Source organism: Acinonyx jubatus, chromosome A3, assembly GCF_027475565.1.
Source record: "Acinonyx jubatus isolate Ajub_Pintada_27869175 chromosome A3, VMU_Ajub_asm_v1.0, whole genome shotgun sequence".
Classification (NCBI taxonomy): domain Eukaryota; kingdom Metazoa; phylum Chordata; class Mammalia; order Carnivora; family Felidae; genus Acinonyx; species Acinonyx jubatus.
In genome coordinates, this window is record NC_069388.1 from 38356776 (window position 1) to 38384523 (window position 27748).

Genomic DNA, 27748 nt, shown 5'->3' on the forward strand with positions numbered 1-27748 from the left:
TTTTTTTAAAAAGAATCAGAAAACTAAAATTTCCAGATTCCCATCCCCAAAGATTCTGATTTAGGTCCTCTGAGGTGCAGATAGGGAATGTTTTCATTTTTTTGAAAAAGCTACCTCAAGTGATTCTAATCCAGGTGGCCACAACTCACACCTTGAGAAACTCCAACCTAAATGAATTCCAAAATCTGTTTAACTTCACTTTCTCTGTGAACTTCATCTAAAGGAGGCTTTCCCACGCATCTATCAGCAAAAGCATGGAAGAGGTGAGAAGCAAGGAAGCACACGTGAGCTAAGAGAGGCTACAAAAGCTAACCACTTTGGAAGCCAAGACTCAACTTTTACTGCAGAAAAATTAGGTGAACTGGAAGATTAATAAAATGAGAGAATTACTGAAAAGAACATACAAAGCTTTCTGGATAATCATCACAGATGCAGCCACAGGTATTATGTGCAAATCAATGACTTTTCTAAGTATGTTTTCCATTTAGAAGTAGTGGAATCAAGATAAGATAAATGATGTTGGAAGCTAAATGTCCTTTAGGAGGTTAGCAAGAAAAAGTTTGGAAATCAGTGCAATATGCTTGTACTTATGGTCATTTCTGGTACATTCTTCACCACAAAACACTGAAAATAATATTTTACTCCTGAGACAAGAAGTAAATAAAGGAACAATTTAGTTCAAGTTTAGTTGGGCCATACAGTATTTTGATCTGCTTTAGCTCCAGCTCTAAACTCTTTGGAGTGAGATACTTTGGTTCTGGTTCAAACTGCTTTGATGGGAAATTTTTTGAAAAGTCTTTAGTTTGATTTGAAGTTCATTTTCAAAATAATAAGTTAATATTTCAGTCCAATTGCAATTGCAAAAATTCAAATCAAAGCTCATTCCACTTTTACCCTTACTTTTGGTAGAAATCCCTGTTAAGCTATCAATTCATTTTCTAGGCCTTTCCAACAAGACAAAAGTTGGTGTATCTGCCCAAGCCTTATTTTCAGCTTTACCTTGAACTGAAAATACAATCAATTGCAAAGCCTCCTATACTTAAAACTGGCAGACTGCAGGCCTGAGAGAATGCATGCTCCATGTAGCCAGGTATCATTTTTTCAATAGAAGCTAGAAATACATATTTTTTAGTCTCCTAATTTTTAAATGTTGGCAACAAATTCCAATTTTTATGAACTAAGTCTAACAGCCAATCAACACATATCTGTGAACTGTCTCTTCTGCAACCTCTGGCCTAATGGTTAATAAGGTATTAAGCTTCTGTTGCAAAATCTGAGCTTTGCTAAGTCTTCAGTAAAAACTGAATACACGATACAGATTTCAGGCAAAGTAGCTCTTTGACACAAATGCCAGTCCAAACAACAAATCATGATTTCATTCTCATGCTTAGTTGAATATTTAAAATACGGAATATTCTTTCTTCTTGCTGCATAAACAAGAAGAACAAATACAGAAGTAAGCCACTACAAGCATTGTAGTCTAACTACAATGTGTCAACACACTTTACTAGGAAGAGCCAGGTTAGTGGCAAATGCCACATATCTTCTGATTATGACAATTAGAATTTATAATACTATTTTGCTTCTCCAAATAAGTCAGATAAGCTTTCTACCCAGAATCCACAAGAAGAAAGATGAATCATGGTATTCTTCTCAATATTATGTTGGTCACCATTAGTCTACTTCATATGGAACTTTATTTAATGGTGAACTGACATATCAAAATGATAAAACACGATATTCTTTGGAGCCAGTAGTTTGGAGCAGAAAAACTCAAAAAACAAAACACACACACACACACACACACACACACACACACACACACACACACACCTTACATAGCTCCATGGGGTGGGGGCTTCAATATTCAGGTAACGTAAAAAAAGACAAAGAGGAAATCAGGTGAAATAATTAAAGGATAGTAAGAACCTATCTATAAATTAGATATCAGATTCCACATTGTTTTAGAAAGTTGGCTCTCATCTCAGTGTGAACTGTAATGATTTCAAGATCGAAGCAATAAGCACATGAAACTAAATAAGCATTAAATTTGAAGAAATTATGGCATTCAGATGGACAATATTTACAGGAAGAAAAATTCTTGGGTAAACAAAGAAACAGTAACAAGGTAACCAACTCAGAAATCTGCTCAAGTACCCTGTCCATGAAAATCACAATTAGTTTACCCAGGCCTTGCCCCTCCCCTACCTATCCTCCACAACTTTCCCATTCACCATTTCTCTACACCTCTTTCAGGATACAGGGGATGGGCTTAAAAAGGTATAAATCTACCAATATATACTGCCTGACTTGTCCAGTTTTGGGGGGGGGGGGGGGCCACCATGAAAAGATGGTAAAACTACGATAAAACTTTTTTTTAGTACTAGTAATTTTTTTAATCTTTAATGTTTTATTTTTGAGAGAGAGAGACAGAGACAGAGACAGAGAAACAGAACACCAGCAGGGGAGGGGCAGAGACAGAGGGACACACAGAATCCGAAGCAGGATCCCCGCTCTGAGCTGTCAGCACAGAGCCCGATATGGGGCTCGAACCCATGAGCCTCAAGGTCATGACCTGAACCAAAGTCGGATGTTTAACCGACTGAGCCACCTAGGTGCCCCTACTACTAGTAAATTTTATTTAACTGGGTTAACTTTGTTTTGACTGACTGACTGACTGACTGAAGAATGTGGACAATAGAGATCTGCCACAAGGAAATTACAAGATTATGGATTTGTCGTAATGTCTGATACAATATTGACCTAAAAAGGAGAATTTTCACAACTGGAGCTAATTAAAAGGTCAAAGTATTTGTTACCATGAGACTGTAGACAACATGGTTGGAAAGAAGCTAGACAGAACATTCCATTTAATATCCACTTTGCGAGTAGTTGTTAACTCCTTGAAAGATCTTCAGGCCAAGTGATATCAATGTGATAGGAGCATGTTGTGTCTAAAAATATGAGAAACATGCAGCTCCCAACATAGCACAGGGCAATTTACCATTATAAATATTCTTAGTTAATGCTTCTGTATAGAAACCAGTAGACATTTGCAAATTCATTTTCAGGTCACTGAAAACAAAACCCAGAAAACCTTTTTTTTCTTTCATCCATGTGTTGAAAACGAACTTAGAACTGTTCTCTAAAATAGGATCATATTCCACTCAAATACTAGCCAATTAAAAACAAGCAAGACCCACTTGACTGATATATACTATTGTTTATGTTAGATTTTTAGCCACTTAACATTACATTAAGAAAGACTGGAAAGTTTAAGAATTAATGGACTCTAACCAATAAGTTTCAGCAGCAGAGTTAGCCAAAAACATTTTTACTAGGCCCAAATGAGGTATCTTTCATTCATTAATACAGAACCACAGGGCATACTTAGACATCAGAGGCTCAATGATCTAAAAAGAGTTCCTAGGGAAACAAAAAACTTTCCATTTTCATTCTGTAACTGCTCCTTAATGACAGACAGTATTCTTTCTTTTTTTGGCATTCTCTTTTCCCTCTACCTCAGGACATATTTACAGATGCACTGGCTGCTTTACAGACATGCTAAAAGTTCTTGCTGTGGTTGATCAAAGTTGGAATGCCTGAGGAAATTACTCAACTTAGACAGCCCGGAATTATATCTAGCCAAATAGTTACAGTGCTCTACTTTTAACATGTGTTAAAGTAATATTTTAGCTATCCTGGATGTAAGTTGAGAGAACATTTGTTTGCATCACACTCTGTGAACATTTGAGTCAAATATAGTATGTTGAATACCCAGTTTTAGCATCTGCGACAGTTCATTTTTTTAACTATTCAATAACACAAAAGACAACATATTTTATGTTGGGAGAAAAAAAACCTTCACACACAACAGCATATGTATTAGGAACATAAGACTTCTTATGATCTTCTTGAAATATCCAAACTCTTCTGGAAATGTCAGAATAAATGCAACAAATGTTTGATACTTGTTCATTAGAGCATTTATTGATCTGGCATACAGTATTCTGTCAAAAAATAGGACCATATTTTCCTCTAATTTATTACAAAAAACATTTTAATAAAAAGCACTGCAGATCTTTATGAATCTCCTTTCTATTATTAATCTGACTAATTTGCAAATAAACATATATCATAATTAATTAAGTAGAAAAAGGACATCACAGCAATTTACTTTCATGTTTTTTTTTTTTAATTGAAGGCCACAGAATTGCAGTACAAAGAGTTACTTGTCAAACACAACACAGATCTCTAAAATAAAATATTGGCTCCAATATACTTGCACATCTGAAATAGTTTTAAACTTTGTTTTAGTTGGATTCTTTACGATGTCCAGGAAGAGGTTAGCACACACAGTACCTGAAATTGTCCTTTCCACAAGAGGTACAATAGAAAAGACAAATGTAGCTGTTTCTCTAGTAGAGCCAAATTTGGCATCCACATACACTTCCTTTCAAAAGGTTATAAATAATTATACCTTTTAACCATGTTGACAATAATATGGAAGTATCACTCAAAAAGAATCTAACAGACCATGGAATTACAGTAACTTAAACCATCCTTCTATCAAATGCGAGGTGAGGAGAGAGGGAAGGGAGAAAGAAGTATTACTAACTTAGTAAGTAGTAACTTATAATGCTTCTTTTTATTACAAAGACTTCCAGCACACTAGAAAATGTTAACATCTGCATGAACTCCAAGAGAAGAAAACATAAATAAATGCCTCACCCTGAATCTTCTAAGAAGCCTAACAAGTGTTAACAGCGTTGATGTCCTATGTTATAGTATAAGCATGTCATGAACTGCCAGGAAATGTGTGTACCATGAAGGAGGTTAGACCCTGAGTGAGAATAACTACCAGTAAAAACTCCCTGGCAGTGGTAATGACCAAAGAACTTTCATCAACTGGAATGCCTAGAATTCAATTTTAAGCTGTTTGCTTTGCTAGAGTGAGATGCAATCCTGCATCATTCTAGCATTTAGGTAAAGCCTACTATACACATAAAAACTAAACAGACAGAAAATGAATCAAAGAGAATTGAAGCAATATTTTGTTCTACTTTGGAGCAGGAGTTAGGATGTTATCTTGATTGGATTCCTAAAAATCATGTAACTTAAGTTTCTTCCTCATTCCTTTCCAGATTCTAAATAAAAGCCAGGTCTGAGAAAATGGGCAAAAATTTAAAATCAAAGGGCAGTCTTACAGATTGACCTGCATGATATCAGCCCATGATTTTGCTGAACACAGAAAAAGCTTCTTAGCCCAGAAATTACAAAAAAATAAAAAAATTTAAAAAATAAAACAAAAAAATACAGTAGATATTCAATTATAAAACTGATGCCCCAAATGCACAAGCACATGCACACACACACACACACACACACACACACACACACACACAAAATGATTCAATAATCACTATACTATAAATCTAAGGGCCAATGAATCTGATAACTCTATTAATACAGGACAAGAAGATATTTTACACTCAATTCATAAGTCTAAATTGCTTTCACACGGCCAAAATACAGATCACCACCAATTCCACCATTCCACCAAATGTGGCTTTAATATATAAAAGTAGTGTAGTATGTTCGGAGAAGAACAATTCCAAGAGCAAAATGAAGGTTCATTTATAAAGCTACATGCTCCTCAGGAACTGCTAAGTCTGGTCTTGGACCGTATCTTCTACTAGATTTAGCCAATATGAATACATCTGATAAGGTCCACACAACTCATCAAGAAATGGCTAGAAAAAAAGTGAAAAATGTTTCATGTTCCCATCAGTACAAAGTAAAACATAACAAGCTCTGTACTTCAGTGTTCTGACTTCATCAAAAACTAATACATGGTTTTGATGCAGTGCAAAATTAATTTAGAATGTAATAAGTGACTCAGTCTTCTTATTGTTCTAAAAAAATTTAAAGGAAAAAAATCACTGCTTGTCCATTAAGCAGGTACTTTGTGCTAGAGAGCACATTTAATTTCTAGGGTCTTACAAAAAGAACAGATAGATGTACCTATTGTGTAAACACAAACAGTAAGTTACAAGTTGCCCCTTAGTATTAAAGGCAAGAATCAGCATCAGTACTCAAAAGTGTTTTAAAAAGAGCGTAACTTACTTTTACTGTCCCAGGCTAAATGGGCTCTGTCTGGTGCTTCTTTGTCTGCACATGGCCACCCACAGCCTGTCTTCTAATTAAATCAATGCTCTAGCAGCAGAACAAGCAAACAAGTTGCCTCCCATCTGCGTACAGCTCCTCAGGACACATTTCCCTTGGTCAGAAGGTGGAAATTCTTGGGAGAGGTGATTTTCTCTGCCTCTTCACAAGAAGAACATGGACACTTGGCTGGATGCAACTCCATGAAGTGTAACTGTGTATGTACACCTCAAAAAATAAAACAAAAAAAAATGCAGAGAAACATAAAGACTCTATAAACAGCTGGAATACACAGAAATACTGAAGCACCACTGGAAATAATGCTAAACAGACAGGCAAATGGGGTAGTTGACTGAAATAATCAATGATACTAAGTTGGAAAAAAAAAAAAAAAGGAAAAAGAGCATCTAAAGTCAAAACTCAAATTTTATGCAATGAAAACGGGTTAAGTACTACAAAGGAAAAGAAGTAAAACTCTGCTTCAAGGGGTGCCTAGGCGGCTCAGTCGGTTAAGCATCTGACTCTTGATTTCTGCTCAGGTCGTGGTTTCCTGGGTGCAAGTCCCGCATCAGGCTCTGGGCTGACAACGCAGAGTTTGCTTGGGATTCTCTTTCTTCCTCTCTCTCTGCCTCTCCCTCCCCACCTCAAAAATAAACACTTTAAAAATGAAAAAAAACTCCTTGCTTCAAATATATAAACACAGATCCTCCCCATATTATAGAGAATAAAAGATATTTTCAATTGAAGAGAAAAATGAGACTTTCAAGAGTGTTAGGTCTAAAATTGGACTCATCAGTCACATTATGGTTAATGGACACTTGTGTATTTGTGAGCTAAATGCATCAAACTGTCTTTCCAATGTGTTCACCGCAGCCCCTTGGGGGAGAGGAGGGGCGGAGGAAGCAAGGAACCACTGAAATACTCAGCTACCCTCTGCTTATGAAAAGATGATTTCTGCAAAACAGAAAATGTTCAGAAAATTGGAGATGCTTATTTATTTGCATATTTTTCTAACCTCCCAAATAAACAGAAATGCCTATAAAGCAAACCCCTATTTATTTGCAACAACAACAACAAAAAACAAACACTGAAGTTGGGTAGGGGGCAAGATGTGGTTAAGTGTCTACTCACAAAAACACCACAAGCAAACTTGCAAACAGGTTTGTTGAGAGAAAGTGAGGTATATCAGCCCTTCCCATATGTTTCCTTCCATCTTAGATATACCCATATGCCATGAGCAATCCATACCATCTCCATGACCACTAAGCATTTCAAGGACAGGCAAGCCTTAGGTGCGCTCTCTCCCAGTGGCATATAGACAATTCCAGCCCAAGAGAAGGGGGTGTGGCTTAATCCTGCAGCTGCCCAGAGGCCTGGACCAGGGTACCAACAACAGACTAGTACACAATGATGACCTTCTGGAGATCCCTGCTTTAAAGAAATGCATGCAGAGCTGGCTCTGGGTATAAGAGGATGTAGAGACAGATAAATGTGTAACAATATTATATGTAATAATATAAGTATATAATAATGTAAATACTTTTTTCTCTCTCACACCCCAAACTATCAGCCATCTGGATAAGAAGTTACTTCTTAAAGAATTTTCCTAGAGTTTATAAGCAAGCATTGTATTGGATTATATAGAGACCAAAGACAATAGACTGTTTGAGGCAGACAGATATGAAAATATGTGCCCAATATAATGTGCTCTTTAAATGCTAAAACATTTGAACAATAAACTAGCTTCAACCATGAACTACCATCTCCTCTGACCACAGGGAGCCTTAAAGGATGAATCAAATCAAGTCAATGAAAGAACTGCAGGGTCCACTTAGAATAACATAAACTCAACAAAACATTTTCAACAAAGGAGCCTGTGCAAGTTGCCTTTCACTATATGAAATGTGAAAGCTATATCTACCACTATGTTTAATGCACAATATTCTACCTACTAAAATAACCAGTTTTCAAAATGAATTGGCCAAAATCTCTCAAAGTCTACACCAAGATATTCAAACTCTCAGCCAGACTCATCAATAACCTCTCCAAAGTTGGTCATTCCCATATCACCTATAATTCCTTATTAGAAATTTTAAAGCTGGGTCTTAATACTTTTATAGAAAAACATCAATGTGCAAAGAGAGTTTCAGCAAGTATTTTATGAGTAGTGTGTTTTCCATCAGAATCCATGATACACTTTCTACTTTAGCAGCTGCATCATGACTCATCCAGATCTAAAGCCAATTTCCTCAAAGAAGAAATTCGCATTAGAAGCTATACCATGTGAAATGCGCCAATTACGGTCTAGAATTTACAATCCACTGCCACTACCTGAACCAAAACTATTCCCGAAGCGGCCATAAAAACAACTGTCTTCCAGATGCATAGCCCCAGATAGGAAGATCAAGATGCTTCATGATACCTGTCTTCTCTACCATGAGTGACATCAGAAATGTACTATCCAATAAATAGAAGTCACTTTCCCATCAGTTATAAGGATAATCTCAAAAAGCTATAAATAGCTAAATGAAACAACAGAACCAAATAAATTTAACAATAAATTAAAATATGATCTATAAACTGACATTTCCATTTCCTCCCTCACATTTTGAAGATAAACAAAATACACTTTGGTATCATATCATTTTCATTCCCAAACTGCAGAACACCTCTCAAACGGGACTGGCCACCTTCCCTCCCAAAACCCTGAAGAGAGAAGCTGGTCAGTTAAAGGCAGAAACTTATGCACTCACCTCCTCCCTTATTTAAATGATGGAAACACCCCTCTAGTGTCCAGAAGTGGTTGTCTTAGGATGACTCCACTTGTCTGTAGTGGTAGATGAGGAAAATGAAACTACACAAGGTAATCAGTTTCCAAAAAAAGCTCAAAATGATGAGTCTGGGTGGCCTGCATTAAGTGTGTATGTGTCTCTAGGTATAAACTTCTTTTATCTTGTCTCTTCCTCCCCTATGGCATGGAGTTGAGATCATTATACTTTTGACTATTTGGGTAACTGCAATTCTCATATTTTTTTTTTAAATACAAGGCCAGATATCCCTTCTAGCCAGTAAGGACCATGAAACTACTTCAGTCATTTCAGTCCACAGTGTTCAAGGAATTCAAACCGATTTCAGTGTCTGCCTAAGTAGTAAAGTAACAGACAGATTTTTAAGAGGGGGCCCTTTTTTTACTCAAAAAGTACATCCCAAAGTCAAAAAGCAAAGGTATGGCTTTGGTAATCAGGACAAGACTTAGCTTTACCAAATAGATTGATTAAATTAAAGATAAGCAGTTACTCTCAAAGTAAACATAACACATTATAAATCAGATTCTCTGGGACTTTTCAGTAAGCTGAAAAGACTCAAAATTGCTATGTATATCTTTCTAAGTACAGAAAATATTAGAATCTGATTTTCTTGTAGCTTTCCATTGACCCAAACTATTATAATGCTCCTTCAACTGAACTCTACTTGAAAACCTCACCTTGTTTAAAGGTGGTGAATCAAAGTGGCTGAAACTGCAGGGGGCAGTATAAGCACAACTTCCAATATAATTCTTAAGATTTAAGAAAATTCTTCCAGCTAGCCTTAGCCTTTAAACTATTAACATATTTCAAAGACTCCACATAAAAATGATTTTTTAAAGATAATTAATTGAAATTCTTCTCCAGATTTAACAATGGGGGTTAGGGGGAGGAGTACACTACACTCACTCAGGTCAGTATTCATCCATATAACATAGTCCAGTCAAAAATAGAACAAGTTTGTTTAAAAAAGAACTTCTTATCCACACTCTTAAAAAACAGAGGTCATCATTTAAAACTATAAAGCTCACTTACTCATGAGCTACTTACTATTTCAGAATGTATCTTCAATCACTTTTAAGCACAAATAAGTAAACTCTTAAAGTATGACTGATTCATCACTGGAGAAAAATGTAATAAAATATTCAACATGACATAAGTATAACTTGACAAAATTAAAGTTATTTTAAGATGAAGAGAAAAGAAAAACTTAATTTTGCTCAATTTTGTATTTATAGTTGCCATTACAGTATATCCCCCAGCTACTCATTAGCCTTCTTTTTCTTTCCCTGGACCCACACTGACTCCATGCACAGATTATCTCAGGACATTGTCTTATGCACAAAGGACAGTAATTTGCAATTAACAACTGAATTAAGATAGATGAAGCTTTCCTTGTGTGTGTGTGTGTTTTGAGTAAAGGTAAGATCTGGTAGTTAGTATATCAATCTTCTTTCTTGAAGCACTTTTCTCCTTTCCTCCATGATAATTAACCTTTTCTTGACATTGTAAATATGTGTCATTGACAGTTACCATAAATATTCACCTCATATATATCATTTCCAAAGCACTTCATAATAGCAATAATTACTAACTTTTAAGGGGTGTTTACTATGTGCCATACAATGACCTAAGTGGTTGTCACACGTTAATTCGGTTAATCTTCAGAACTCTATGAAACAGAAATTACCCCCATATTATAAATGAGAAACTGAGTCAAGGAGAATCTGTGAGGTGCCCAGGGCTAATGACTGGTAGATCTGGTATAAGATGCATCAGTCACAAGAGGAGGGAACAACATACCCCAAGTTAGATGTCTCTCTCAGGGACCACACTACAATAGAACTTGTACCCATCATATATGTTCACCTTCTTTGAATACACTTGGGCCAATCTGAAGGCATTAATAGGATAGATTAAAATCTACAAAGAGTGACCAAAAGTGTAGCTCTACAACTAAGCAGGGGAATAAACAGAAAACAGGGCTAAGACTTCTGGTAAACTCCTGGACAATTTTCGTAGGGAAAAGCAAGGCCTGGCATGACTGGGTAGGTGCTCTGAAATGAGGGTGTAAACAAAAGAGCCACAATCCAGTCAACTTGGGAAGACCTACTCCATTCACCTCCTACCTCAAACTCATCACTGTTTTATCTTCATATCTTATTTGATTTCCCAAGTAGTGTTCTCAACCAGAAAACTATTGGCTCACTATAATCCTCTAAATAGACTGATACAAATCTATCTTCTAAAAGTTTGATCAACAAAAGTCAGTCTTCTGAAGGCCTCAATATCTCCAGGACAAATTCATCCTCAAAGTTCCAGATTATAAGAACAAGGAAACAGTCATAGATTGCAACAAATTATAGCAAACTTGAGAGCCTCCCCACTGAATTCCTCAATGTCTTCAGTTAACCAGAGACCAACTTAACAATCACACTGTACAAGTCACACTTCACAGAGCATAGCTTCAGGATATAGATCTGTCAGGCTTATGAGGAAACTTCCCTTCCACTTTAGATACTTCTAGACAGCTGAAATTTTTTCTCCTCTAATATATTACTTTTGGGGAAGAGGAGTTAACTTCAGGAATTTTCCTACTGAACATATTAAGAAAATTTAAGTACCCAAACACCAGTAACTTTAGCATTCATGAATCTCACAGAAAGGTGCGGGGGGGGAGGGGGGAGGCAGGGTTGATTTAACCAACTTTTATGTTACTAAGAGAAGTCCCCAAGGAAAATAACCTAGCAATATCACAGCGCTCTTCATAACTTTGTTAATGCAGTTGGGAAACACTGGTCATATAATTGATGGTTAACTAACTCAATACTTTTATGTCATTTAAGAATAATGAACATAAACTCATAAATATTTTCAATAAAACACAGAGAAAAGAAATACCTCGAGTTCCACCAGAGCTGCGGTCACTGCATCTGTAGCAAGAGCACCAGCCTGTAGCTTTTCAATTGCCTATGAAACCAAGGGGAGAGATTATTCATTGTAAAACCACAACTTCCCAAATAGGCCCAGAAACTTTCCAAGGCCATAAAGAAGTATAGGAGACATTTAAAGTTAATAAAAATTGATCACTAGTCCCATTCCATACCTCAAGACATAAACCACTTAGATTTAAAACAAGCAAGTGTTTATATTTAGTATAATTTATGATATAGCTCACTGATAATTCAAATTAAGACAATGAATACAATCTAGCCACTAAATGAAAAGTGCAGGCAATTTAATAAGTGGAAGGGCTTCAATCATCACAGGGCAATTCAAAATAGCCATAGATATTATCAAATTCAGTTTCATTTAAATATCCTGATAATTCAAAGGAGGGCACTTGTGATGAGCACCGGGTGTTCTATGTAAGTGATGAATAACTAAATTCTACACCTGAAACTGATATTACACTGTATGCTAACTGGAATTTACATAAAAATTTGGAGAAAGACAAAAATAAATACATAAATACCCTGATAACTTATACTTCATATTCATAATTGAATCTCAGACTTAGCTAGTAACATCTTTTCCCACTGTTTTCCTCTCCACATCCCTAACTAAAAAGCAGTGACTCTCAGTCACACAAACATTTAGATGGACATATATATGTGACAAAAGCATTTTTGGTACTATAGTAGTTCCCCCTTATCCTCAATTTCAGTTACCCCCAGTCAAATGCAGTCTAGAAGATAATCCTCCTTCTAACATATCATCAAAAGGTTAACAGTAGCCTAGCACTTACATCATCATGCTTACATTATACACCTCACTTCATCCCATCATGTAGGCATTTTATCATCTCACATCATTACAACAAGGGGTAAGTACAGTACAATATGATATTTTGACAGAGAAAGACCACATTCACATAACTTTTATATACACACAGTATAACTGTTCTATTTTATTATTATTGTTGTTAATCTCTTATTGTGCTTAATTTGTAAAGTAAACTTTCTCATACGTATGTATATATAGGAAAAAACAAGTACATATAGGGTTTGGTACTATCTGAAGTTCCAGGCATCCACTGGGGGTCTTGGAACATATCCCCCATAGATAAGGGCAGACCACTGTACAAAATATTGAGATAAACAAATAATGTTCTTTTGTAATATGAATTATACAGAGTAACAGCCTATAAAATCACCTTATTTCTTAAGTATAAAGGGGAGAGAGAGAAGGAAAACTGATTTCTAAATGAACAATTAAAGCTCCAATTTAGTCAACAAAAGAGAATGCTCAAAAATTAAGAGCTGTATTCCTCATTAAGCTTTTAATAAGTTCATTCATTGTATAGACTGAGAAGGCTGATTATACATTCAAAATGTATTAGGATTCTAGGACTACAGTGATATAAAACATTTCAGACAATAAAAACTTTCAAAATTAAAAAATAAGAAAAAATATGAAATAGTTTAGAGAACTTCTAGCTTCATTATAAATTTAAAAAACGATAAAATCCCTATAACAAAATTTTCTTACTTATGGGATTTCATTAATGACTCATAATCTTTCTTTTCAATGGTATTTAAATATAAACGAAAAGAGCAGGGAGAGACCCAAATTTACTCGATATATAATATCCATTAACATTGTATTTGCATAAAAAGTAATGGATGCTTTGCCAGTAAGAGTATACAGTCAAGATCAAAATACAAACAAACAATATTACTTCTGAGTCCATTCCTGCATCCAAATTAAGTATTCAACAATTTAGCAAAACCTCAAAAACCAAAGAGAAAAAAAAGCACAACCGAGAACAAGGGCAAAGCTAAACTCAGGAATGACAATGAATTTGCTATGATACAAACTACATAATGAAAAACAGAAGGAAAAAGTGCAGGATAATCTCCCTAAGAAAGTACCCATTTTAATTTTTTATTACTTATTTTCTTCTCTTCATTGAAAGATACACTGACTGCCTTTGAAATGTTTTCCCTACTCCTTCAATGGAGCTCAATGCCTTTGCAAAGATTAAAAGATATATGATTATGTGCCCACATTTCCAAAAATACAGACTTTAATCTGGGAAAGGGAGGGAAAGATCTAAGCATCATTTGGAGAATAAAAAACACAAACAAAACAAAACAAAAGACCCCGCAAATATGAGCAAAATAATTTCATGGCCCAAACTAAAGACTCTCTTCTAAGTCAAACCTTCAAATTTTGAATTTCAAGGTAAAGCTGCTTGCTGGTCAAAACTGAAATGTTTCCATCATACACACTCTGTTCATACCTTCTGACAAGCTCGTTTGCATACATGTTTATATTCCTTGGCTTTGGACTCAGAATGATAACCCGCACCTGTAGTGGAAAAAAACAACCGATTGCTAGTCATCATTAAAATATCAGAGATTTTGCTTATATCATATAAATAGTTCATACAAACTAATGCTCCCTTGGTGACAATAAAAGTATTATCCTACATGTATGGAGTTTTCAAAATCTAATCGCCTCCTTCTCTACCATAGCCTTTTTAATGCCATGCCTTACCTTCTTTTTCAAAGGCTATTTTCCTGACAGAGGCACTAAAAATAGCTCATATCCCCAAAGGGACTCCACCAAGATCATCTCCTTTCAAAAACCTCTCTCCAAAGTCAGGTTTTTTTTTTTTTTTTTTTTGGTCTGGAGTTGATAACCCAGGAGGTGTCAGGGACAGAGTCCCTTCACTTTCCTTTCTGTTTACCTTTAGAAAGCCCCTGCCATTTGGCAAATAACTGCTCAGAATCCTGAATCCTTAAAAATAACCAGAAAACTAGGTAGTTTCTACATAACATTTGAAGTTATTTCCCACAACCACCAAAATACCATCACTGCTATCCAAACTTTTTACACCCTCTCACTGCTGGACTGTTGCTCAGGGTGTCTCTGAAACCTCAGTGACAGCACATTCATGTATGTCTATAAGAAATCCTGGTGTTCCTGTCTCTTAAACACCCAGCAACCTACTCAAGAGAATGGCTCTGAAATCTGTTGCCCTAAGAGGGTGAATACTTGCTTAGTTAGGGATATGAGAATAATATAAATAAGAAAGAGGGGCGCCTGGGTGGCGCAGTCGGTTAAGCGTCCGACTTCAGCCAGGTCACGATCTTGCGGTCCGTGAGTTCGAGCCCCGCGTCGGGCTCTGGGCTGATGGCTCAGAGCCTGGAGCCTATTTCCGATTCTGTGCCTCCCTCTCTCTCTGCCCCTCACCCGTTCATGCTCTGTCTCTGTCCCAAAAATAAATAAACGTTGAAAAAAAAAAAAAAAAAGAAACCAAGACAAGGGCCCTGAAACTCTCTTGATGATTAGGCTTCTAAACAAAGTTCTTTAACAGAGAACTCTGAATCACTTCCCCCAACTCCCCTGAACCAAGGCCCTACAGGGGTCCAACATAAAGAAGGTTAAGAACTGCATTTCTAAGCCTCAGGGCTGTTCATGTAGGCCTACAGACTCTAACACAAACCTAACCCACCTTTCCTCAAGTCAGAGAAAAAACTAGCCCATGAAGCTATCAATCAGGGACCCAGGAGAGCAGGAAAGATGCAAAACCAACAGGAATCCATACACCCAAATTCTAATCCTATTTCTCAAGAGAACTGCGAAACTTCATACAGCCTATGCCAATATTTAACAGGCCTCTTTTCATGCTTCTCTAACAGGTCTGTCGCCTTAGATCTAGGGGCCTCAATCTTTCAGCAGTATTTCCCAAATCATGGGACACTATTGCTAAATAAATAACTTTAGTGTATGGATGACAGTTCTAATAGGATTAACATACAACTCCCCTTTGAATAAGGGGAAAGTCTCAGCATGGCCACAATACATCTTTAATATCTGGTTAACATTTGCTAATTTCTCTATTTAACAAAGGAAAGGTAGGCTCAGGATCTAAGCCACAGACATGCAACAGGATTTAGCTAAAATTTAATTACACTGGTTTGGTTATTTACACTGTAAATTACACTGTATTTAAAGTTATTTTTGGGGCACCTGGGTGGCTCAGTTGGTTGAGCGTCCAACTTTGGCTCAGGTCACGATCTCGCGGTCTGTGAGTTCAAGCCCGGCGTCAGGCTCTGTGCTGACAGCTCAGAGCCTGGAGCCTGTTTCAGATTCTGTGTCTCCCTCTCTCTCTGCCCCTCCCCAGCTCATGCTCTGTCTCTATCTCAAAAATAAATAAACCTTAAAAAAAATTTTTTTAAGTTATTTTCTCCTCATGCAAGTGATACTGACATTTCATTTGAGTAAAGATAAGTTTCAGCTTTAAAGTTTTAAGGTAAAAAGTGTTCAGCCTTTTGATACTAGGTAAACAGTATAGGTAGTATACAGACTAGGAAAAATCAAGAACCTAAGACTCAAATGACTAAAATTTGGGCAAGTCTCCTCTAGTGGGGGGGAAAAAAGCTTTAAGATCTCTACAATGGATAAGGAATTGAAATTTTGTCCCTTAAATGTGCAAAATATATATTTCTCCATGATCAGTCTATCTGACCTTCTAATGGTTTAGAAAAAGAGTCACTCTAATCCACATAATTTCCGCCTATTACTGCTGGCCCCAACACCAACTTATCTAAGATATCGAAGAGCCATTCCCATCCAGTGAGTAAAAGAAGAGGGACATTACCATGACAGTCATAAAAAGCAATGCTTTCCAACTAATCAAAAGCTCTATGTTGTTGCTTGTCAAAAATTTTAAACCTTTCTTGTATGTTTGTCACATACTCATTCTAAATAAAATAACACTGGGTACTACAAAAGGTGCACCATCAACATTATAGTAGGAAGAGCCCCGGACTAGGAGTCTGAAGGCAGGCATTCCTGGTCCCAAGTCTACTTCTAACTGGGTTATTTCTAAAATTTACCTCATTTCTTTGTAAAAATCTTTTGAAAGAAAAGCAAATTGAACCTGGGTTTCTTAGATTCTCCTGGATTAGATTCTGTAAGACTCCCCAAGTTATCTAGTCTAGATATAGCCAAAGTTTAATGACCAGGCAGGACACCAGTTTGGCAAGAAAAAACAATTCTACTCCTCACCCCATATCAAAGATAATCTTGATCCCACCCTGTTTGACTGTCTGAGGAAAGTTAAAAGGAGATCCAGCCATTCCTTCTCCCTTCACAGAAGTCATGCATTTTAGATAAATGCAGGCAAATAAAAATGACTAAAGGAAAAAAAAAAAAAAAAAGCCTGCTGAGAGCAGAGCTGCACTGCTCTGAAATCCAAAATCCTCAATGAGTGGGGACCCAGGAGTTGAACTTCACTGTGTCTGTCCCCCAGATCCTCTGAAGTAGAGATTATGGGCTGATGTATTACCAAAAGCACTAGACTGGGACTAAGGGTCCACATAAGGGTTTCTCAACCTGGCTCTAGTGCAAACTAGCCATGAGGCTGGAGCTACTTAATCTCTCTTCCTCATTTTTAGTATTAAGGCAAACTAACTCCATGATCGTATAATTCTATTCTAAAAAGGCCACAACTCAATATGGGGTCAGTAAAATTTCTCAGTAGCATTATTTTTAAAAACAGAAACTAGAGTTTAAGAAATGACTTTGGGGGCACCTGAGTGGCTCAGTCGGTTAAGCATCTGACTCTTGGTTTCAGCTCAGGTCATGATCTTGCACTTTCGTGGGTTCAAGCCCCACATCGGGCTGTGCACTGGCAGTGTGGAGCCTGCTTAGGATTCTCTCTCTTCATCTCTCTCTGCACCTGCCCCACTCACACTGTCTCTCTCAAAATAAATAAATAAACTTAAAAAAAATTACTTTGTCTGATTCTAACACTACTTAATTATACCTATTACATATAGGGGGTGAAAGTAAGTAACAGGGTAGAGAAGTAAAGAAGACATAAGAAGAGCTGTCAGTATAAGATCTTCCAAGTAGGGAATAGGAGAGGCCTGTATTGAAGTCACTCTTTGGTTCCAACTCCTCTCTGGCAGTTTGCCTCCTCCAGATGTGAAATTCAATTCTCAGTGTACTTCAAGGCAAGAAAAAAAAAATCAACATTATTTTCATCTTCCGACTCACCCACTTAGAGCTTACCTGCATGTACCAACACAAAGCCCCCTCGCTTCTCCTTATGGGATTGCTTTGTTCCCAACTCTTTGACTGTTATTTTAGCAGCCGAAACCTGAGATGATCTGGAAGGCAGCCCTTCTCCAGAACTCATCCCCTTCTCCATGGTCATTCTCTGAGATTACCATCTTCTATTGGGGAAAGTGCATACTTCCATCCAAAAGTAATTGCAGAAGAAGTACCCTAAAGAAAAACAGCCAAAGATGGTATACATTTCCCTCTCTAACACAAACATAACTTATACAAATATGTGCAGAGATAACTTTCCAAAAACCTAATTTTAAAGTCATTTAACTGGATAATACAAAGAATACGAAAAGGTAAGATTTAAATCTCTGTCCACAGACAGTACTTGCTTGAAGTCATATAAACAAAAGAACTGTTGAAAAAAGACTTCCTACTGAGTCTAAAGATATTTTATCTTTCACTGCATATACACTGTAGAAAACCTCAATATAACTTAAATATTACTTTCTACTCCCTCCAAACCAAATACTAATAATCTCTGGGACATTGTAGAATCAAAGATGGTGCCTTGATATAAAGCCCAGGTCGCAGCTTACTTTTTTCACCAGCTTTATTGCGATATAACTGACATATAACATTATGTAAATTTGCGTACAAAATGATTTGACACACACACATACTGTGAAATGATCACCACAATAATATCAGTTAACATGTCCATCACCTCACATAATTAGTTTTTTGTGTGATGCAAAAATTTAAGATCTATAAATTGCTGCTTAAAGATCTGAAGCAACAGATTCGTACTTGCCTGTGAAGAACTTAAGACAAACAGTACAATGCTCCACAGCTTGACTGTAAAACATAAATGCTAACAAAATTGTAAGACCAAACCAAGAAATGAAAATAACAACACTCGTGCAAATACTTAATTTTCATGAAAAGCTTTGTTTCTAAGGTGCTCGATAGATGACATATAAAATGTAATGAGACAAACTAAAAACAACTTATACCACCAAGTTCCTAATTTTTCTCACAAGCTCACAAGCTTCTAGCAATCTTGGCTTAACAACAGTAATTATGGTATGGCAGAACATATCTCAGATTAGGGAAAAATGAATCATTTAAAAATCAACACAGAGATTTAAAGAAAATCTGACAGTCGGGTGGCTAACATAAACACCTAGATTCATACTGTCAGGTAAAAATCTGTACTTTATTCTAAAATGGGGAGGGGAATAAGTCTTTCTTTTCTAATATAAAACATAAATAGTAGTATAAAAAGTGACTTAGCTGCCTAATCCAAAAAACTGGTGTTTCTCAAAGTGTGGTCTGCAGACCAGGGTTTGCTACCAGTGTGCAAGAGATTATTATTTCATTAATATTTTAATTGGTTTGTATACACATTTTCAATAAACAATGTGTACAACTTGTGTAATTTTTTTTCTATTTCCTTGTTCTGTTTATATTTTTGAAGCAATTTTATCTATTAAATATAATAAAAAATTGAGCTTTTATTTTTATCTTTCATTCACAGTTCCATACTTCCATTTTGTTTGGGGTTTAGTTCTTTGGTTTGGGGTTTTGGTTCTTTTGCACTTTACAAAATAAATAGTCACAATGGATTGAAAATTTTTTTAAGTTGGTTCTTTACACCAGAGGTGGTCTGAGAAGCACTGCAATATAGTATTTTAACTTCTTTTAATTCTTGGTTAAAAAGAGTCCATTGAGTTAGTATCAAAAATCTATGAAGAATTTACCAAACTCAACACCCAAAAAGCAAATAATCCAGTGAAGAAATGGGCAGAAGACATGAATAGACACTTTTCCAAAGAAGACATCCAGATGGCTAACAGACACATGAAAAGATGTTCAACACTGCTCATCATCAGGGAACCACAAATTAAAACCACAATGAGATACCATCTCACACCAGTCAGAGTGGCTAAAATTAACAACTCAGGAAATAACAGATGTTGGCAAGGATGTGAAGAAACGGGAACTCTCTTGCAGTGTTGGTGGGAATACAAACTGGTACGGCCACTCTGGAAAACAGTGTGGAGGTTCCTCAAAAAATTAAAAATAGAACTACCCTACGACCCAGCAATTGCACTACTAGGCATTTATCCAAGGGATACAGGTGTGCTATTTAGAAGGGACGCACACACCGCCATGTTTATAGCAGCACTATCAACAATAGCCAAAGTATGGAAAGAGCCCAAATGTCCATCGATGGATGAATGGGTAAAGAAGATATGGTATATATATACAATGGAGTATTACTCGGCAATCAAAAAGAATGAAATCTTGCCATCTGCAACTACGTGGATGGAACTGGAGGGTATTACGCTAAGTGAAATAAGCCAGTCAGAGAAAGACGGGTATCATATGTTCTCATTCATATGTGGAATTTGAGAAACTTAACAGACGATCACAGGGAAGGGAAGGAAAAATAGGATAAAAACAGAGAGGGAGGCAAACCATGACTCTTAAATACAGAGAGCAAACTGAGAATTGGTGGGGGTGGGTAAAATGGCTGATGAGCTTTAAGGAGGGCACTAGTTGGGATGAGCACTGGGTGTTATACGTAAATGATGAATCATTGGATTCTACTGAAACCAGGACTACACTGCATGTTATCTCACTTGAGAATAAAAAATTAAAAAATAAAATAAAATAAAGTGAAGTAAAATAAAATAAAATAAAATAAAATAAAATAAAATAAAAGTTTGATAGAAAAAAAAGAGTCCAGTGAATTTTTATCACAGAACATTTCATTTAAAGGACAAATAGCTTTTAGTCGCCTGGGTGGCTCAGTCAGTTAAGCATCCAACTCTTAGTTTCAGCTAAGATGATGGTTTCACAATTCATGGGTTCAAGCCTGACATCGGGCTCTATGCTGATAGCCCTGACAGAAGGGTGCTCTCTCTCTCTCGCTCTCTCTCTCTCTCTCTCTCTCTGTCGCTCCTCCACTCACACTGTCTCTCTCTCAAAATAAATAAGCTTTAAAAAATATATATATTTTTTAAAAAAGGACAAATAGAGGTTTTTTTATGTTTATTTATTAACTTTGAGACAGTGTTAGCCTGAGCGGGGTGAGGCAGAGAGGACGAGAGAGAAAGAATCCCAAGCAGGCTCCCCGCATCCATTCACAGCCCAATGCAGGGCTCACTCTCCCTAAGGATGAGATCATGACCTGAGCCAAAACCAGAGGTGGAGGCTTAACTGACTGAGCCACCCAGGTGTCCCTAAAGGACAGATAGTTTTAAATCAAAAAATATACTTGCTGTTGTACTAAAATGTTTATATATATTCATAAATGCAGGAAGAAAATTTGGATTACAAAAGAATGCTGATATTGATTAAATAAACATGAATTGAAATGCCTGCTTTTGTTTTTGTTTTGTGGTTATTGCTGACTTTCTAAGGAAAGATTCTATTCTAATGACTTCACTTATTTGACTTAGGTTATTTAGTTATTTCTCTTTGGTTATTTCACTTATTTGACTTTGGTTACTACTTATTCATGTGTCAGTTGACCAAGTGGATTTTTTTTGTTTAATTTTTTTTCGAAGTGGAATTTAAATGATTAGCATACATGCCATCATGTCTGACCCAGCCATGAAATGAGCTTAGGCCCAATAGTCCCACAAACACAGGTGGAGTGAAAACTCAGGCCTCGGAAAATTAAGAGTTTCAGTTAAAATGAACACACATCCAAGCAGGATGAGTTATTAAACTTCAAGCTACTCTGACTCACCATTATCAGAAGCATTCTTTCATAAATAAGAAACTGAAACACCTATATTTTACAATGAATAAGTTTGATGTAATAGCATTTTAATATATATGAGAGATTTAAAAACATTGCTTCTCAGGCTTATCTGAAAAAAATAAAATGTGGAAGATGAATTAATATGCTATTTCCTGAGCAATCTACCATCCCTCAGAGAGAGAATATCTGAAATATATTTAGCTAATCATGTCATCTCCATAAACTCCTCCAAAAATGTTGGCCCGAAGGTTCTGCTGGACTAGGAAAGGAACTTAAATACACAGGCTATCCAATGTACAACTCTGGCCTCCAACTCCCAATGGTTACCGGAATGTTTTGAGTTCAATCAGAAATGAAGCAACTTCTACTCCAACATCAGTTTTTGTTTAACTCAAAACCTATTAAAGGTCTGACCTAATAAATAAAGAGTTCCAACAAAAGACTTAAAAAAAAAAGACAACAAAGGGCAAATCCCAGTTCATAGAAAAATTATACAACGGTTTAAACAGATCAAAAAAGGCTAAACCTCACTCAAAAGAAAGATACAAAACAAAACTACACCCAAATGCCATTTTTTAACTTGGGTTGGCCAACATCCAAATTATATCACGTTTTGAGGCAATTGAGAATCAGGAGTTCTCACACACTATAGTAGTAACCTAAAGATGACAGAACTGAACAAGAGCAATTTGGCAAAATCAATCAAAATTAGGAATGCACACTGAAGGATTATTTGCAATAGTAAAAATATGAACCAACAATATGTCTTAATGTAAGTGGTTAAAAATAAAAGCATCCTTTGGAAAAAATGAGAATATTCTTGATAAAGAAATACAGATTGACTAATCTTAAAGATATTTTGGTAAGCAAAAAAGGCATAGTACAGATGTACATGCAATACCGTATTTTGAAGGAATGGGGAAAAAGTAATACAGCTAAATATATACGCAAAGTACAAATCTGCAAGAATATGCCAAAAAAAAAATACTATAATAGTGGCTACCAGAAGAAGATTTGAATGACTAATGGACAAAAGTGGGGTGGAAATTTATTGTTCATAGTTTATACCTTTCAATTCTTAAAAATCTAAACATATTATTTACAAAAAAAAAAAAAACCCAGCTCTTTTCTTTTTTTTTTTATGGAAACATGAAGTAACTAGCTAAATCCAAGTTCCAAAATAGAGCAAGCCTATGAGATCTCACTTAAAAACTTCAGTAAGGGGGGAAATGCCATATGCTGAAACTTCTCAATACTCATCCCACCTAGGGCAGGAATAGACAAAAACATGGCCAAACCAACAATACTGCCCAAGAAGTCTGTTTTTGTTTTTCTGGATCTTGAACTTCTGAGGCCACACAAACTACAGGTAATCCAAAAAAAAAAAAAAACAAAACAAAGAAAAAGGAAAAAAAAAAGATCATAGTGTTTGACCCCTACAGTTCAGACTAAGGAGTAAAAACTAAATCATTTCTGTAGACTAACATCAAATATCCCTGGGATTATTTATCACATTTGTACTAATTGTTGCAAATCATTATTTGAAATTGATGAAGCATACTTACATCAATATATTGATCCACAAGAAAAATGTCTAACATTTCAGCCAAGCTTTGAGGTAACATTCAACACACAAAGTTTCCAATGAAAGGAGATGCACAAACATGTTATAGTTTTACACAACAGAAAACAATTATATGGTTCATTTTTATAATGCTTTTATTTATGAATAATATACCTGAATATGGACATTTTGCAATTTTCCACTAGTGATGATATTAAAATTCATTTTATTATTTCTAACAAACACTGGCAACTTGTCCATCCTCCGCAACAGTTATGTCAAAAATTCAACAAAGTTAGCATATGACCCAATAATTTCACTCCTAGGTATATACTCAAGAGAACTGAAAACACAGCCACACAAAAAAACTGTACATGAATGTTTTTGGCAGAATTATTTATAATAGTCAAAAAATGATTAACAATTCAAATGTCCAAGAACTGATGATAAGCAAATATGGTACATTCATATAATGGCATATTATTTAGCCATAGAAAAAATAAGTACTGATACATAGTATGGCATGAATGAACCTTGAAAACAATCAAAGAAGTCAGACACAAAAGGCTGCATATAGTATGCTTCCATTTATGTGAAATGTCCAGAGTAGGCAAGTCTAAGGAGACAGAAAGTAGATTAATGGTTGCCTTGGGCTGGGAGGCTAAAGGGGAATTGGAGAGTGACTGCTCATGGGGGCGGGCTTTCTTTTGATGGCAATAAAAATGTTCTAAAACTGATTGTGGTGATGGTTGCACAATTCTGAATATACTAAATACCACTGAGTTGTACACTTTAAGTGGATAAATTATATGATAAATGAATTCTATCTTAATAAAGCTGTTTGGAAAAAAACAAACTTCCTGCCTCACATAAATTGTATCTTTTCCAAGTTACCAAACTTAATGGCCTTTTCTGCTCACAACCCTTGTTCTCTAGATCCCCTAGAGATCTCCTAGATCCCCTGCTCTTCATGGCCCTCTGACCCTTCCCGACTTTGTCCTCTTACATGACTCCCTGTCCATGGACCAATTCTCAAATTTGAGCAATTTCATCCACTGCCAATCTTTCAAAACAATCATCCCTCAGTAAATCAGATGATTTGCAACTCTTTATCCTGTCTCTTGAGCTCTAGCCACAAGTCTCCTGCATAGCTCAACCTGGATCCTCTTCACTCTTAGCCTACCCAAAACAAACTCATCTTTCCATAGAAATCTAGTTTTTTACACATTACTCCTTATTTTGCTTAATAGCACTAATTTTTTTCTAACACACCTTCATGTCATCTAGGACTATACCTACTTTCCTAGTCTATAAGTTTCTCCCTCAAGCATTTAACTTCCTTTTCCCTACTGCCTTGACCCTTGTTCAGCTCACGTACCTCTTAGCATAAATGTTACAAAAAGCATTTTAACTTTTCTCCCCAAATCCAGACTATTGTAAAACAACCAACTACAAAAGGCTGCCAAAATAAATCTCATAAAAGGACAACTCCAATCAAAACGAATAGCATGCCAAAAGACATGAACAGACAATACGCAAAAGAGGAAATATAAACTCAATATCCAATATTAAGGGAAGAATATTCAAAAAAATACAAATAAAAATGAAATCTTCCTAACTAGCACTGTACAGCCGCCATAAATTGATGTAACCATTTGAAAAGGAATTCGTCAGTATCAGGAGACTTAAAATGTGTAATTTTGTATATACTACCTTTCCAGAGATACTCTGTATGAACTAGTCTACACTAAAGCACAAGTAACAATAATACTGTGGATACCTCTAAGGAGAACTGGGAGACTGAGGGGCAAAGATGAAAGGAAAACTTGATTTTCTAATAGCTTTATGTATTTGATTTTTTTTTTTAAACCATGTACTATCTACAGGTTTAAGTTAGCCATCTCTGAGACTAAGATGAATGTAAATTAATCTGATTATCAAGGCCAGAAAAGAAACTCAGAATAAAACATTGTTTCTGCTCTAGGGACTTTGAAGACACTGATTTAAGGTCTAAATCTTGACCCCATTTCTCTCAAAGACTGTTTTATTTTCCTACTGCATGTGATGACACTTTTTCTTTACACCACTTAGAAAACTACTGCATGTCCTGTTTGCCCCTGGTGTTGAAGTTTTTCACTCTAGATTTATTTAGTCTTTTAGAAACAGTTGAAAGAATAATAAGTCAGGGAACACATTCATCTTATAGCAAAAGGCTTTTGTAGAAATACAGCACTTAAGCTATACCAACTGATGGATAAAGAAACATTTTGCCACTCTTAACATCATGACATTGAAGGTTTAATGCCTCATTCAATGAGCTCCAAAACAGACTTATTTCATCTTTGACCCAGTAATTTCAATTTTGAGAACACTTTCTACCAAAATAACTTCAAACACAAAAAAGACTTTATGTCTTTTATGCTGTGTTTAACACAGGATAATATAGAAAAACAAAAATCTGGGAGTGACCTAAATATCCAACATAGAAAAATGGTTAACAAATGATAACCTTTATTATTTATGGTCAATATATTTTCAACAAGGGTACCAAGGCCATTAAATGAGGAAAGGATAGTCTTCAACAAATGGTGCTAGAAAAACTGAATAGCTACATGCAAAAGAATGAACTTGGAATCCTACTTATTCCTACCCACCTATTCCTTGATATACACAGATCAAGAACTAAATGTAAGAACTAAAACTATAAAAATCTTAGGAAAAAACATAACCTTGCCTTTGACAATGGTGTTACATAGGACACCAAAAGCACAAGCAACCAAAGAAAATATAAATAAATTAGTATTCACCAAAAGGTTAAACGTTTATACTTCAAAGGAAAAAAGCAAAAAGCAAAAAGAAACCCCACAAAATGGAAAGAAAAAAAAAAAAAAACCACTGCAAATTATATACCTGATAAAGGACTTGCCTCCAGACTATATAAAGAACTCATATAACATCAAAGTTTTTAAAATCTCAACATAAAAATGAGCAAAGGAATTAGACTGACATTTCTCCAAAGATACAAAAAAGGCTAATAAGCATATGGAAAGATGCTCAACATTACTAGCCATCAGGGAAATGGAAATCAAAACCACAGTGAGATACCATTTCATAAGCAATAGCATAGCTGTAATTCAAAAGATAGATAATAAGTGCCAACAAGGATATGGAGAAATCAGAACCCTCTTATCCTGCTGGACAGACCACTTTGGAAAACATCTGGCAGCTCCTCAAAAAGTTCAATGTAGTTACCATATGACCCAGCATTTCCACTCCTAGATATATACCCAAAAGAACTGAAAACCTATAACCACACAGAAACCTGTACCTGAATGTTTACAGAATTATTCATAATAGTCAAAAAGAGAATTCAATTCAAATATCCAATTGATGATGGATAAACAAAACGTGGCATATTCATATAATGGAATATTATTCAGCCATTAAGAAGGAAAGCAGTACTGATACATAATACAACACAGATGAACCTTGAAAACATTATGCTAAGTAAAAGAAGGCAGATACAAAAGGCCACATATTATATAGTTCCATTTGCATGAAATGTCCAGAATAGGAAAATCAATAGACACAAAAGTGGATTAGTGGCTGCTAGGGACTGGGGGATCAAATGGGAAGTGATTATAATGGGCAGTTTCTTTTGTAGATGATGAAATGTTCTGGAACTATACAGTGGTGATAGGTGCACAACTCTAACAGTATAGTAAAAACCAATGAAATTTACAATTTAAAAGGATGGGTTTATGGTATGTTAATTATATCTAAAGGGAAAAAAAGATCTATGCAATGGATGCAATGTACAAAAATTATGCTTTTTGGTTATAACCACACTTTATACACACACACTATAATCACAAATAGATTGAGAATTTGCTATTAAAAAAAAAAGGAAAGGGATCAAAATGCTGGGTTGGTAAAACTACAGGTGATCTCTTTATAATTATTTCTGCGTTCTCCAGATATTCTTTAATAAGCATGCACTGCTTTTTACGAGTGGGGGTGGAGCTTTATTTAAAACAAACAAAAAAGGAAACTGTTTTAACTCCCGAGTGTATAAAAATTCCTTAGGTTAGTATTCAACGATCTCAGTCACATGGTCCCGAAAATACCTTTCCTTTCCCCTCCCCTACAGAGGCAGTTAAGTTAAACTCCCTCCTTCCGGAAACACGATGCCCTCTATTTCCAGGGCTGCTCCAGCTCCTGTTTTCCACCCTCCTCTCCATCTTCTCGGTCCTTTCCTCCGCCGCCGCCTGAGCAGTAAATGCTAACGTCCTGACGGACCCTAACCAGGCCTCTTACACCACGGGGCTGCCCTGGCCCCAACCCGCCACGCACGACTAGGGCGCACACTCTCGGGTCTCTGCGAGCCTCCGACTCGGAGAACCCCGCAGC

The 27748-nt window shown here is 36.1% G+C and overlaps 1 protein-coding gene across 12 annotated transcripts in view; it reads right to left on the reverse strand.

Annotated features, from left to right (window-relative positions):
- The window catches only part of TASP1 (taspase 1), a 294418-nt gene extending 274723 nt beyond the window's left edge, over positions 1-19695 (reverse strand). For 2 of the 12 annotated variants that reach the window (XR_003423891.2, XM_053200262.1), the window contains exons 1-3: positions 18000-19678; positions 14215-14282; positions 11871-11939 (exon numbers count right to left, since the gene is read on the reverse strand). Coding sequence is in view for 9 of the 12 variants with exons in the window: in XM_053200262.1 (XP_053056237.1) it covers positions 11871-11939; positions 14215-14282; positions 18000-18144 (282 nt within the window). In the remaining 3 variants the exon portion in view is untranslated. Of the gene's footprint in view, positions 1-6126; positions 6280-11870; positions 11940-14214; positions 14283-17999 lie in introns of those variants that run through there. The other 10 variants (XM_053200261.1, XM_053200263.1, XR_008289218.1 and 7 more) reach the window with 9 other exon arrangements.
- Positions 19696-27748: the final 8053 nt, after the last annotated feature.